General features: G+C 27.6%; 1 protein-coding gene across 1 annotated transcript; it reads left to right on the top strand.

The window, feature by feature from the left end:
- Positions 1-1,259: 1,259 nt before the first annotated feature.
- On the top strand, positions 1,260-7,252 carry LOC132930732 (polycomb group protein Psc-like). The gene is made up of 6 exons (XM_060996768.1): positions 1,260-1,548; positions 1,612-1,774; positions 2,314-2,466; positions 2,542-2,702; positions 2,770-2,961; positions 3,047-7,252. The coding sequence occupies exons 2-6, from the start codon at positions 1,666-1,668 to the stop codon at positions 4,253-4,255; spliced, it is 1,824 nt and encodes a 607-aa protein (XP_060852751.1). The 5' UTR covers positions 1,260-1,548; positions 1,612-1,665; the 3' UTR covers positions 4,256-7,252.
- Positions 7,253-13,005: the final 5,753 nt, after the last annotated feature.

Genomic DNA, 13,005 nt, shown 5'->3' with positions numbered 1-13,005 from the left:
TATGCTATTCAGTGTTTTGTTTTCTCATAACTTTAATATATTAAATTCAAATTTATTAATCCTAAAAATTGGTCAAATATGCATTTATTTTGTGCTCTAAATAATTTATAAGAGTAATCCACTGAACTAGACAGCTAGGGTTTTTAATCTTTTATATAAAATATTGTTAATACAATGTTTTAACGACATTATTGAACCATTTTCAAATTTCTTGAATATAATACTAGAGCCCTTTTTTAATTTTTGGCCAAGGACTTCATTGCACTCGCATACGTTATGTATTTCAATATACTAGTTTTTTTGTTAGGTATTGTGATAATTACGTGATTTACTTATTTATAATTCATATTATTAAAATTGTAGAATGTAGATAAAATAGGTGGTATTTATAGACACGATTAAAACTGAATTTATTTTCAATATTATTAGTTTGAGAAGTTGATGACAAACAAAACAAATATATCGTTTTTGATTGCACTAGTACTTATAGTAACTACATACCTATATAGTCAGTGAATTCAGAAATTAAAAATCGGCAAGAGAACTTATTTTGAGAGACACAATACATAATATGTGATCCACATTTAAGGAAATACTAGTGTTTATCAATGTATCTTAGTATAGTGGACATCCTCACTATAAACAATAAGTTACTTTTTCATGACATCGATGGGTATATAATGCACTGCACAATCATTATGTTTTATGTCTAGATCTTCAGATCTCTACATTAAATAGTAGAAACATTTATACATTAAGTCGGTCAACAATCTTCAGTCAGTGGCTAAGAATTACAGCCCACAGATTCTGATTCTGAATTTGTGAGACCTAAATTCTTCCTAAAAACTAACCTCAAACGACTCAAACGTTCCAGTAGATTGTAGATCGTAATCCAGTTCGAATCATGACATTCATGAGAGAAAAAATGTCGCGGCACGCTGGAGGTCTGTTTGATAATATTGTGAGAATATGTGATCAAAGGTCTATGCGTCGAATGGGTTCGACGAAAAGATTTACATAATAAAATCATTGATGATAAAACGTACCATCCGAAAATTCGGCTAAACAATCAGTATTCAGTGTGACAGTGTCGATAATCGTCATATTAGGAAGACGAAGGCCCCATTGCGAGTTGCGACAAATGACAACTAGAAATCTCAATTCTCAATATCGATTTGTTCCACTTAAGAGGAGAGAAAAAATTTTTCATGGAATAAACGAGCCAGGTGGTTGCTGTTAACGCCTTGTCAACGGACAACTTGTTTTTGTTGTTTTCGTTTCGCAGACCGCAGTGTTTATCCGCGTCTGCTTTGCGGACCAAGCTTTCGTTTCTGTTTTTTTGTTTTCGTTTCAACTTACCGTTCAAATCTGCTGAAGTTTTGGTTCGTGAACGGTCAGATAGATTTTAAATTTTTATTCTGAAAATCCGCTAGTGCCGTTAACCGATTGTCCGTGAAATCTTCGCTTCTCTGGGTCCTGCCGTTGACCCACAAAATATAAATAGAGAACTTGGAAACAATTTTACCCCAATGACGGTATCGATACCGGGTAAGTTTTATAGTGGTGCGAACGCAATAACCGCGTCTAACTCTTGTTTCCGTGGGTGTCCAGGTAGACGCGAATGCGTCATGGTAACGACGTTATGATGATCAGAGCGACGACAATATGCAATCTTGTAAGCCGAAGGTCACCGACCTAAATCCACATCTACTATGTGTTCTGTGCGGTGGATACTTCGTGGACGCCACAACGGTGATCGAATGTCTGCATTCCTGTGAGTAAATTGAGCGTACAGTTATTGCCAAACAGTTGACCTTTTATTATGACAGTGATGCATGTTTGTTTTGCTATTTTATACCTTATCAACATTTACCCCATTATGTTTCATTTCCTATTAAAAGGTATGATTAGGACTGCCAAATTTGATTACCGAATAACAATCTACAATTTCAATTTATTTATTATTTATGGCTCCATACAAATGACAAATTTACATTTAAAGATACGAAGCCCCATTTCTTTTTAATAATGAAATATAACTTTAATAGTATATATCCCAAGTCCCAACATTATTATATAATTACTTAACTATTACATTTAATTAATATAATAAAAGCTTTTATTATACCAATTAATATATATTTATTTTCAATAATATATAAATATTATTTTATCTACAAAAAACTGTTTTAAACATTTTCTCTTATTTTATGCACTAATCTGTAATAAATGGTTTCAATAATAATTAAATATTAAAATAAATAATTCATTAATTAGTTTTTATTTATTAAATTTATTATATGATTATTTTAGTTTGTCGAAGTTGTATTGTCAAGTATCTAGAACGCAACAAATATTGTCCAATATGCGATGTATTAGTCCACAAATCAAAACCTTTATCCAATATCCGGCCAGATCACACCCTGCAAAATATTGTTTACAAACTTGTTCCACGTTTATTTCAAAGTAAGTGATAATATTGTACTTACTAAAAACTTTATATTAAACTAATTCAAAATTATGTTATTATTATTATTATAGAGGAAATGATAATGAGAAAGGAGTTTTACAATCGAAACAAAGTGTATTTACCCAGGGACCCAATGAGCCGTGGTGTAGTACCTGATGACTATCATATATTTGCTGCCAGTGATGCAATCAGTATATGTCTTTATTATGAATGTGAAAAAATTGACAAAAAGGTAAAAAAATTTTCATTTTTGTCTCAAAGAATTATTTAAATTTAACCATTTTTTTTCAATTGAACAGAATATACAAGAAAAACATAAACGATATTTGTGGTGCCCTGCATCATTGACAGTAATAAATTTAAAAAAATTAGTTTACATTAAATATGAATTAATACCAACTGATCATCATGTTGAGTTTTTCTACCAAAATTATTTACTAGATGATCACTTAACCTTAATGGATGTTGTTTACATGTTTGATTGGAAAAGGGTGAGTATTTAACTTAATTATTTAATAAATATATATATATATATATTATGGCATTATTGGCATTATATTACATCTTTAATTTTAGAAAGATCCACTTACAATGACTTATCGAATTCTTAAAATTGAAATTGAACCTCTTTCAAATGATGAAGTTTTAAAAGAAGAAAGTACAATTGAGTCTAAAAAGGATGATGAAAAATCTGAAGAAAAACAAAATGATTTGCAACAAAATGTTATCAACACGGAGATATGCATTGAAGAAGTACTTCCAAAAATAAATGAAAATATAATGGTCATTGACAAAATAACAGATTCTAAAGAAGTACAATTGGAAATAAGCGAAAACGGTATCATGAAAGTTACAAATATTAACCAGAGTAGAGAAAAAATACAAGCTAATGTCACTATAGAGCCTACTGATATAGTTAAACATGAAAATCCATCTAAATCTAGTGATATAATAAATGACGAAAAAGATGATGATAAGAAAAAAGTTTTAAAGGTATACCCTGGATCAAAAATAAAAAAGACCAAACCAAAATTAGATACCATTGTTGAAAAAATTAAAAAGCAAGGAACCAAATATAAAACATTAACATCCCCAACAAAACACTGGAACCCAAGTATATCAAAAACTTCTGTTTTAGCTAAAAAGAAAGAAATAAATGGTATTGATAAGAAGTGTCAAAAATTTTTCAAATCAAGAGATGATAAAAAAGATGATGATAAGGCTGAAGACAGTTTGAAGAGGCTAGCTGAAGTGCCTTTAATGAAAATTAATCCCCAAACATTATGTCCAATTATGCCTTCTTCTCCAGCTAAGAAACCCAAAAAACCTATTCCTAAAAAAAATACATTAGCTCATTCTTTGGCTCTACTACCTGTTCGACCAACAAATCACAATCCATTTACCAACCCGATGAATCCATTCATGTATGGGACATTTCCAAATAATTCAAATGGAGATCCAGGAGATACAAATGATTTTCTTAAAGCCATGTCTGAGTTATGTCCGCCATCTTCAGCTTATCACAATTCTTTGCCTCCGTCAGTTAGTGTACTTTTTAACCCCTTATATACTCATCATAGACAATGTCAGGCAAAGAAGGCTACTTTAGCTGTACCTCAATCACCTGATGTACAGAAATTATCTGCCAATAAAATTGAAGAAAAATCGGAAATGATAGAAGATAAAATCAATGAAAAAGGTAACGATAAAGACGAGTGTACAAATAATAATAAAGGTGAAGAGAAAATGGAAGTTGAGAAAGATATAGAAAAGGGAAAAACTTAATATAATAACTTCATGATTAAAATTGAAATCTTTAGTAAGTCTTTAGATTATGGCAGAGATAAAAAATACTTTTAAGGTTTTCGAAAGTGTTATATTAACCTTTCCTAACCTAATGTGAAGTTATGGTGTTCAATTCTTTTCCAGATACTCTATTCAGTTTACATAACGTTTCTAAAGGAATTTTTTTTTTACTTAAGAGTTTTGAGCTAACAAGATTTCAGTGTAGTAAAATATGATTGTTTTTCTACCATTTGCTTGTATGATTAATAGTATCACATATCCATGACAATATTTTTTGAAACGTAAATATGGAAATTTGTAATCTATATGTGATTAAATCTCTATAGGACATGGTTGACCATTGTATTGGAAATGTGATAGACTTTTTTTATATCATATTTTTTCAATTATAATGTTTTGATCATGGTTTTATTTGGGGTGGGACAGTTAACTTTAATTTATGCCTCAGACATTTAAATACATCAAAACTAGCCTTTCTTTACCCTCCACATTATTTACATAAATTAATAATTTAAACACTTCCTTAGGCATTTTATCTACGTTTTAGCCAAGTTTAAATTTATGGCATTAAATTGATAATTATTATCAATAGGGAACGGATTTATATGCACAAAAATACTGTAATATGCTACAAAATATGCATTTATTTTTAATGTACACTTAAACATTTTGTTTAAAATTATATAAAAATTTAGTATTAATAAAAGGGTATTTTGTCTTCTATGTCAATAAATAACATTTTTAATCTTCAATCCAAAATATTAGCCAACATTAATAAAAAAAAAAATTAAATTCATATTTTACTTTATTGTACTGGACAATCAAAAGTTTCTTAATGTGTTTGTATGTCAACTTCCTCCAGGCTCCAATTATATGTAAGTACATTCTTATGTATTGAAAAACTGCTCAATAACAGCAGTATTTATTTAAACTTCATGTATGCATATTATTTGCATTCAAATCTTCAAGTAATTTTTTGTCTCCTTTCAAAATCTTTGAAATTATCTTCATTTTAAAATTACAAATATGCAAAATACAATTTGTGTTATTTTCATACAAATGGTCTAAATCGGTGACAATTTTCATCAGATTTCAAATAGCCAATTCCAATAAAAATATCTATATTTGCATATTAATCCGTATCCTAGTTATCAACGATCAAACATACATAGAATCAAACATTTAAAATTAAAAATAGTGTAACAAAAAAATTAAATTATTTCTCTTCCAATACAAATAACATACTAATATTATGAGTGGTAGTGGAGTGTATATAAAGATATATTTAGTTTTTCACTTTTCTAAAAATGGTCACCCAATTAAAACAATAAGCCTATAACTATTAGATAGCTTCAATATTTATGTATAGCCAAATATTAATATTTCGTATATTTCGAAATTTTGTTCATTATTACTCTCAAATTCTAGTCTTAGATTAAGGTGTATATTTTGTTTTAAAAAAAATATGATAACAGTTGTTTATATAAGTGCCTTCAGTATTTAATTATTTATACCTATATTCATGTAACTAAGTGATATAAGTATGTTAGTATTCAGCTCAATGTTTTAAAATGTGAAAATATACAGGGTAAAAATGCACTGTGCTTACTATGTTTATGCGACTAAATTCAAGATATTTTTTTGTTCTTCAGTAAAATCTTGATAATGTGATTTCTGAAGGAATATATTATACTCTACTTGGGATAAATTTGAACTGCTCTTATACATTCAGACTATCTAGGTGACATATAAGTACTCTGTCATACATGACTGTTGGTCTTTACTAATTTTTGCAGTAGAAGCTGTTTACAGTTTACAGTGAGACGTATGGATATGATCAGTTTTTATTTATTGAGCAATTCACTCTTATCCTAAATAGAGTACCTAATGTTATTAATCATATTATAATTTGATATGTTAAACAACTGTATATGTACCAATGCTTAGGTTGATGTATTGTATAACTCATGAAGCCATAAAGTTTTTTTTACAAATATCGGCTTTAATTGTTCAAAACTTAATATAAGAATCATATTATGATAAAAATTTTACTGGGATGAGTTCTGCTATATCCCTATAAGAATGATACAATTTTACTAGCTCGTTATATTGTTAAGACATATTTAAATTTAATTTTGAAAGCTCATTTATTGTTTGTTCTGTGCCAAAAACTATTAAATTTTACAATTCTAAATTGTATGCTTATATTCTAAAATAATTTAACACTTGTTGTCCATAGTTAGCACAGTGCACATATTATTTAGTATAAAACATTTAGTATTTTATTCATAATCATATATAATTTATTTTAAATTTGTATTTTTATAGAGGATTTTACTATTTGTTTATCACATTAAAATAAAAAAAAACCATTATAATACATAATAGTATTCTTAGTGATTGACAGTATATTATTATTTATGGTATTATTGTTAATTCTGTAAATTTTTTAAAGATCAATATTGAAAAATAATAGGTGACCTATAAATATTTTAGATAAATAAACCTCAATGTTGTATGTAATTTATAATTTAAATTTAATGCTATTGAATACTTCTTAATTATATTTTTTAATAAATTATTAGAAAAAAACCAAATAGTATATTTTTATTACTCTGTTTAAAATTATATTTACATGCATAAAATATTTAAAAGTGGTTTAATTTCTATTAATATTGTTGACATGCATGAATTTTACTGATAATTTGTTTCACAAAAATTAAATCCAAAAATTATCAAAATATTTTTAAGTCTTCTCAAGTAATCTATACTGTAAACATTTATATTTTATATGTTTTAATTTAATTTATTTTTGTACAATTATTGAATTGTTATTTATGTAATTTTTTTAGTATAATTTATACACAACAATTAAAGTTTTTAATTGTTAAGGATTGAGGAGGTGTAATGAGTTTTATAAATAAAATATTTTTGTGGTTCTTTTTTTTAATGTTCAATAAAATCAGTGTTTTGTAATTTATGTTTAAATTATTTTTTTCATTCCTTATTTATTTATTTATTTTGTTCATTGAAATTAATAATTTTAAAGTTGACCATTTTCCAAATAATGAATTGAAATTAAGGTAAATATATAATTATCAATATAATTGATGACGTCAGCACCTCGGCAACACAACATTCGCATTACTCTCGTGACCTATAGTTAGCATAAAAATATATTATTAATGATATTTTTTATTTTGTGTGCAATAATATTATAATTATTAAATAAATGTTTTATTTTCTGACTGTCTTAAAAAAACTCAATTAATACATATATCAAAACAAAAGATGACGATTAGTTATTTTGTTGTACCTAATTCAAAGGAGATCAAGTTATAGTACTACAACTAGGAAACATAATACAAAAAATATGGAGAAAAGAAACACTACGGAATATGTATATTATGTACCTAATGGGCTATAGAAACTATAGAGAAATATCACTTCTATGCACAGTGTAGGTAAAAGGTGTTGTCGTTACGTTTTTCTAAAAAAACTTCACCATACATCATCGAGTTTGTGGGAGAATAACGAATATAGGATACTCTAAAGTTAAATCATACATTCAACATTGGGACCAAATCGAAGTAAAACAATAGAGAAAAATTACAAATTTAACTAAGATTTATTATTCTAATTATTCATAAACTATTCAAGACAATGATATGCGCTATACATATTGTATTAGAGTAAAAAATAGTAAGAACTATTCTAAAAACCAATATAACTAATACAAGTGTTGAAATCCAAGAAAACGCTCATAATTATAGTGCCGTATGGAGATGAGATAATTACAGTTGAACAGCTGACTCAGAATAAGCAAACCCAAAAGCAACGACGTTAGACCTAATAGACCTGTTAGAAAATGTAAGGTTGGGTTTAAAGTTTAAATGGTTTAATAATTAACGAAAACTATGTTAGGATATTAAAAAAAATATATACAATCTGTAATAATTTATACAATAGTCAATATAAGTAATAGAGATGATTGATTACAAGACTGCAGGGCGGCTTGATTTGATAGTGCCCAACAACACTACACAGTTCTAGACACTTTTATTTATATTTGTTTGTATGTTATTGTTGTAAATCCGTAAACACCGTTCTACTTTAATCGCATTCTTGTAGTATTGTAGTATTTAATTGTAAATAATTAATAACAATGGTCAATAATATAATATTAATAATAATTCATGATATAAATATTATACCTATACGTGACATTTTTGGCAAAATTTTGAACATAAACATAATTATATTATGGAAAATAAAACAAAACAGTAAAACATAATAATACTTACCATTTACTATTTAGTATTTACTAATACCTTAAATACCTAGTAGGTTTAGGTATAACTAAGGGGGATAAGCAGTGCTCGAATTGGGGGGGGGGGGGTGCAGGCGGACGGAGTCCGTTTTCATTTTTTCATAGATTTCAGCGTCCCCCTTCATTTATTTAAGCGAAGAAAAATATTAGCTTTATAGTACCTTACTATATGTGCAGGGGGTGTGAGGGACGAAGTCCATAACGGGTTACTTTACAATTTATTTGCTATGGAACGGTGTTTTCTGAACTAAAACCAGCGTCCGTACTCAATATTTTTTCCAATTCGAGCACCGAGAACAAGGGGACATTATGTTTAAACAGGAATAATTCAATAATTCCATAGTAAACGCGGGACGTACCTATGAATTTATGATGGTCACCCTATACCACCAGCGTATAATACACACACACGTGTATTTATATATATCAGGGGTGGCCAACTTTAATAGACTTGCGATCGACTTCCGAAATTTTCTAGGTTGTCGCGATCGACCAAAAAAAAAAAAAAAAAGTTGTCAATAAACAAAAAATATATTATATATGTACATGCGTGTTACACTTTTTATTTAATATCTGTGTATAATTTCGTTTTTCATAGTTATTTATTGCTTTTTTCTTAATATAATTTTTATATTTGTGGGATATAAAAAGATATACAAATTTACAAACTTACAAAAAAAAAAAATATTTTAATTGTTTTCTGAAAAAAATTCGAAAGGGTGTCGCGATCGACTCAAATTCATCTCGCGATCGACTGATTGGCCACCCCTGATATATACAGAAAGAGAGAGAGAGAGAAATCGTGTTTTCGCCCATGCTGTTTGTATATAGAAAGATTATATTATAATTCATAGGACATATTTTAATCATAATAATAGATACTACGAATCCACATAATGAAATTAGAAAGAATAAAAATAAAAACAACTCGATGATGATAATTAACAAAACCGTGTTAAATGTGGCATGGTAATGTCAATAATGTCATAATACATTATATCATTTATACCAACGCATTTTAAAAACACGCGAGTAGGTATTATATAATGTATTTGTATAGATAGCTACATGTAATAAATCGTCTGTAGCGGTGGGTTATCCGTTTACACATTACACATAGGTAAGTATAGTATATGCACGTTACATACATAATAATATAATATATACCTACATTCAATGGGCACCATCAATACCCAAGCCCAAATTAACGCAGGTGCAAAATCATACAAATCATACAAAAATACTGTTTGAATATATCAGTAAGTATATGGAAGATTCTGTGTTGATTATTTGAAAAGTAAAAATGGCCGTTAATTTACAGAATAGGTACTCTAAAATAATGTAAATAGCAGACTATAGGGCCTTGATTAAGATTCTTTGAATTTAATCCCCATTTTGGATAATCAGACCTTATTGCTAATACCTACATGACTATATAGAGTAGTAATAAATATATAATAATAGGCGATTTGGTATGTCGTACATATTTATGTGCCTCATCAGTGCCTGCAAATATACACGAAAATTGTTTTTTCTTAAAATCGGATGATAAACTATAATATATATTAAGATATAACATAACTACATATAAGATGTAAAATAACCGCATACACGATGATATGTAGGTAGGTATTTATTATTTACCAGTTACCATTGATAAATACTGGTATTTAAAGTGGGTACACCTATTTACTGTATACGAATAAATAATATATAATATGCGCAACGGAGCGTTTAAAATTTTTATTTTTAAGAAAATAAGAACGCAATTTTAAAGAAACAGTTTTGATACATATACCTACACAAACAAAGTACCTAATAGGTCAAAGAGTCGCGCGATTTGACGGATAAGGTTTTTAGAGGTCCTTTAACTGATTGTACATTAATACCTCAATATCTGTATAATATATTTTATAGTCTGCGTATTGTATAATATGTACAATATACATATTACATTTCGGTATTTAATGAATAGAAAGAAAAACGTTATTTGATTTTTTTTGTTAGCAGTTCTTAAAGGAATAATTTTTATTTTATCTGCGCTTGAACGTCGTATATCCTCATGTATGACTGTATGAGTACTTATGCGTATTGGTAATAGGTACCACGTATTATTATGGAATGATTTAGGATATACCTATAATACATATGTACATTATAATATTTATAATATATTAATATAATATAGATATTAGATACATATTACACAACTACTAACTTTGTGTGTAAATATACTTATGCATATCTATAGGTACCTACATAACTATTAACTGCATAAGTCATAACGACAACACACATACATAATACGCATAGATGTGTTTATGTCATTGCTCGTCGTGATAGTATACACAATAATATATTATATGCCATACGTATAGTCGTTTTCTCGTATAGAGTAGGTATGAACTTATGTAGATTTGCCATATTATAAAATATCATGTGTATTATACCTACCTACCAGCTAGTACCTACTAACAAAAATGCTTATGCTTGCATGATATTATTGACTATAATATTATAAATTTAATATTTATATACTATATACATTATAAAAGCACATTGATTTTAAAACAAATTTTTATATATAAATATTGCGGCCTTATATTCCAATATATTTAAATCAAATTATACTAATTAAAACTATTATACCTACATGATTAAAATATTATAAATCACTCACTAGGTTTATGGGATATACTATTTTTAAATTTTGCATAACGTCATAATATGAATATACAAATGTTATGTACAACTATATTGTCTATATTATAAGTCATAAGTCAGGACAATTAACATAATATATACATTATACGATTATGGCTTCCCCTGTAGGTATATATATATATATATTATATATTATATACTAAAGATAGTGGTTTTTACTTAAGTGGTTTTAAAATTTTTAACTAGGTATAACCGAAATTGGGTACTATGATTCGTATAATTAGTGACATAATAGTATACAATGTATACATTATAATATTGTACACTTTGTTATATATGTGATACACTGATATGATATATGTATGTTCCGCGCGTGGCTGCAGTGTGATGAAATCTATTAAAAGATTAAACATTTTTTTATTAATAATAAATAATAATCAATCATAAGTAATTTAATATATATGCATGTGTGTGCGTGTGTGTGTGTGTGCGTGTGTAAATAACTCATTGTACCTACGTGCAAAATATTATATATAATGAGTGTACCATATGTGAATATTGATGCAGCCGATACAGTACCCATACCTGCCGTCATACCGAGAGGTAGGTATGCCTAATGCAGTAATGCTATTGCTACTATTTTATCTATTCATTCATATATTATCACCGCATGTCCGCATAAAACATAAATACGTAAAAATTAAAAAAGTGGGTAATTAAGTGTATTAACTATAAAATATCTACCGTAACAAGAGTAACAACTAACAATCATAAAAAAAATATTTAATTGGCAACAATCAACCGCAGAATAGATGATACTTAAACGAAATTGATTTATAACTAAGTAAATGCTGAGTAGGTACCTATTGAGAATTTTTGTCATAAACTCATAAATTAGTGAAGTCTGGATAACTAACATACTTAGTCTTCCCAATTCTTCATCAAGTTCTCCTCGTGAAGATAATATATGCACACTATATTTATCATAATTTTGTCTGCAATTTAGAAGATATAACCGATAATGATTATTAAAACATAAAACAATTATTTGAAATTTTTTTATTATTTTTTATTCTGTGACACTTATTGTGATTTCTGATAAGTGAAGTTATAAACATATGATTATATGAAGCATGGAGCAGGAGCATTATAGAATGCTCGATATAGAGCACGAGATACTCGTATAACGAGTCACAGGTGTATAATATAATGTATTGATATACCTAACTATATACAGTCTAATGACTTGGATAACAACTTATTGAGGCTTGAGTACTTGACCCGTATTAGCCATGATATGTTTTATGAATATTTTAATGAAAATTTAAATTAAGTTACGATAGATATAGATGTAAAATATCAAAAACATAAAGAAATATTAAAAATTAAAATGTATATACCTTTGCATAAAAATATATGATTCGTCTATAACTATTAACTGTTTACAAGTATAAAATGAATTATTAATAAATCGTGTCAAATCACGCATTTATGACCTTGTGTATAATATTATTACTGTGCTTCTGTACACGACTGGTTTTTTTTGTTGCTATTTACTAGGACACTTTACAAGGACTTGTACTTTATTATTGTTTGGTTTATGGACAATACTACTACCTATATTAGTGATACCGATAACAGTACCGCATACTTTTTTCATAACGATATAATTAATACATTTCGATAATACTGTCGTTACGTAGATATACCTACTGTTTAATTAACAAATACTTAA

Source organism: Rhopalosiphum padi, chromosome 1 (genome assembly GCF_020882245.1).
Source record: "Rhopalosiphum padi isolate XX-2018 chromosome 1, ASM2088224v1, whole genome shotgun sequence".
NCBI classification, from domain to species: Eukaryota; Metazoa; Arthropoda; class Insecta; order Hemiptera; family Aphididae; genus Rhopalosiphum; species Rhopalosiphum padi.
This window is presented reverse-complemented; position numbering and strand designations above follow the sequence as displayed.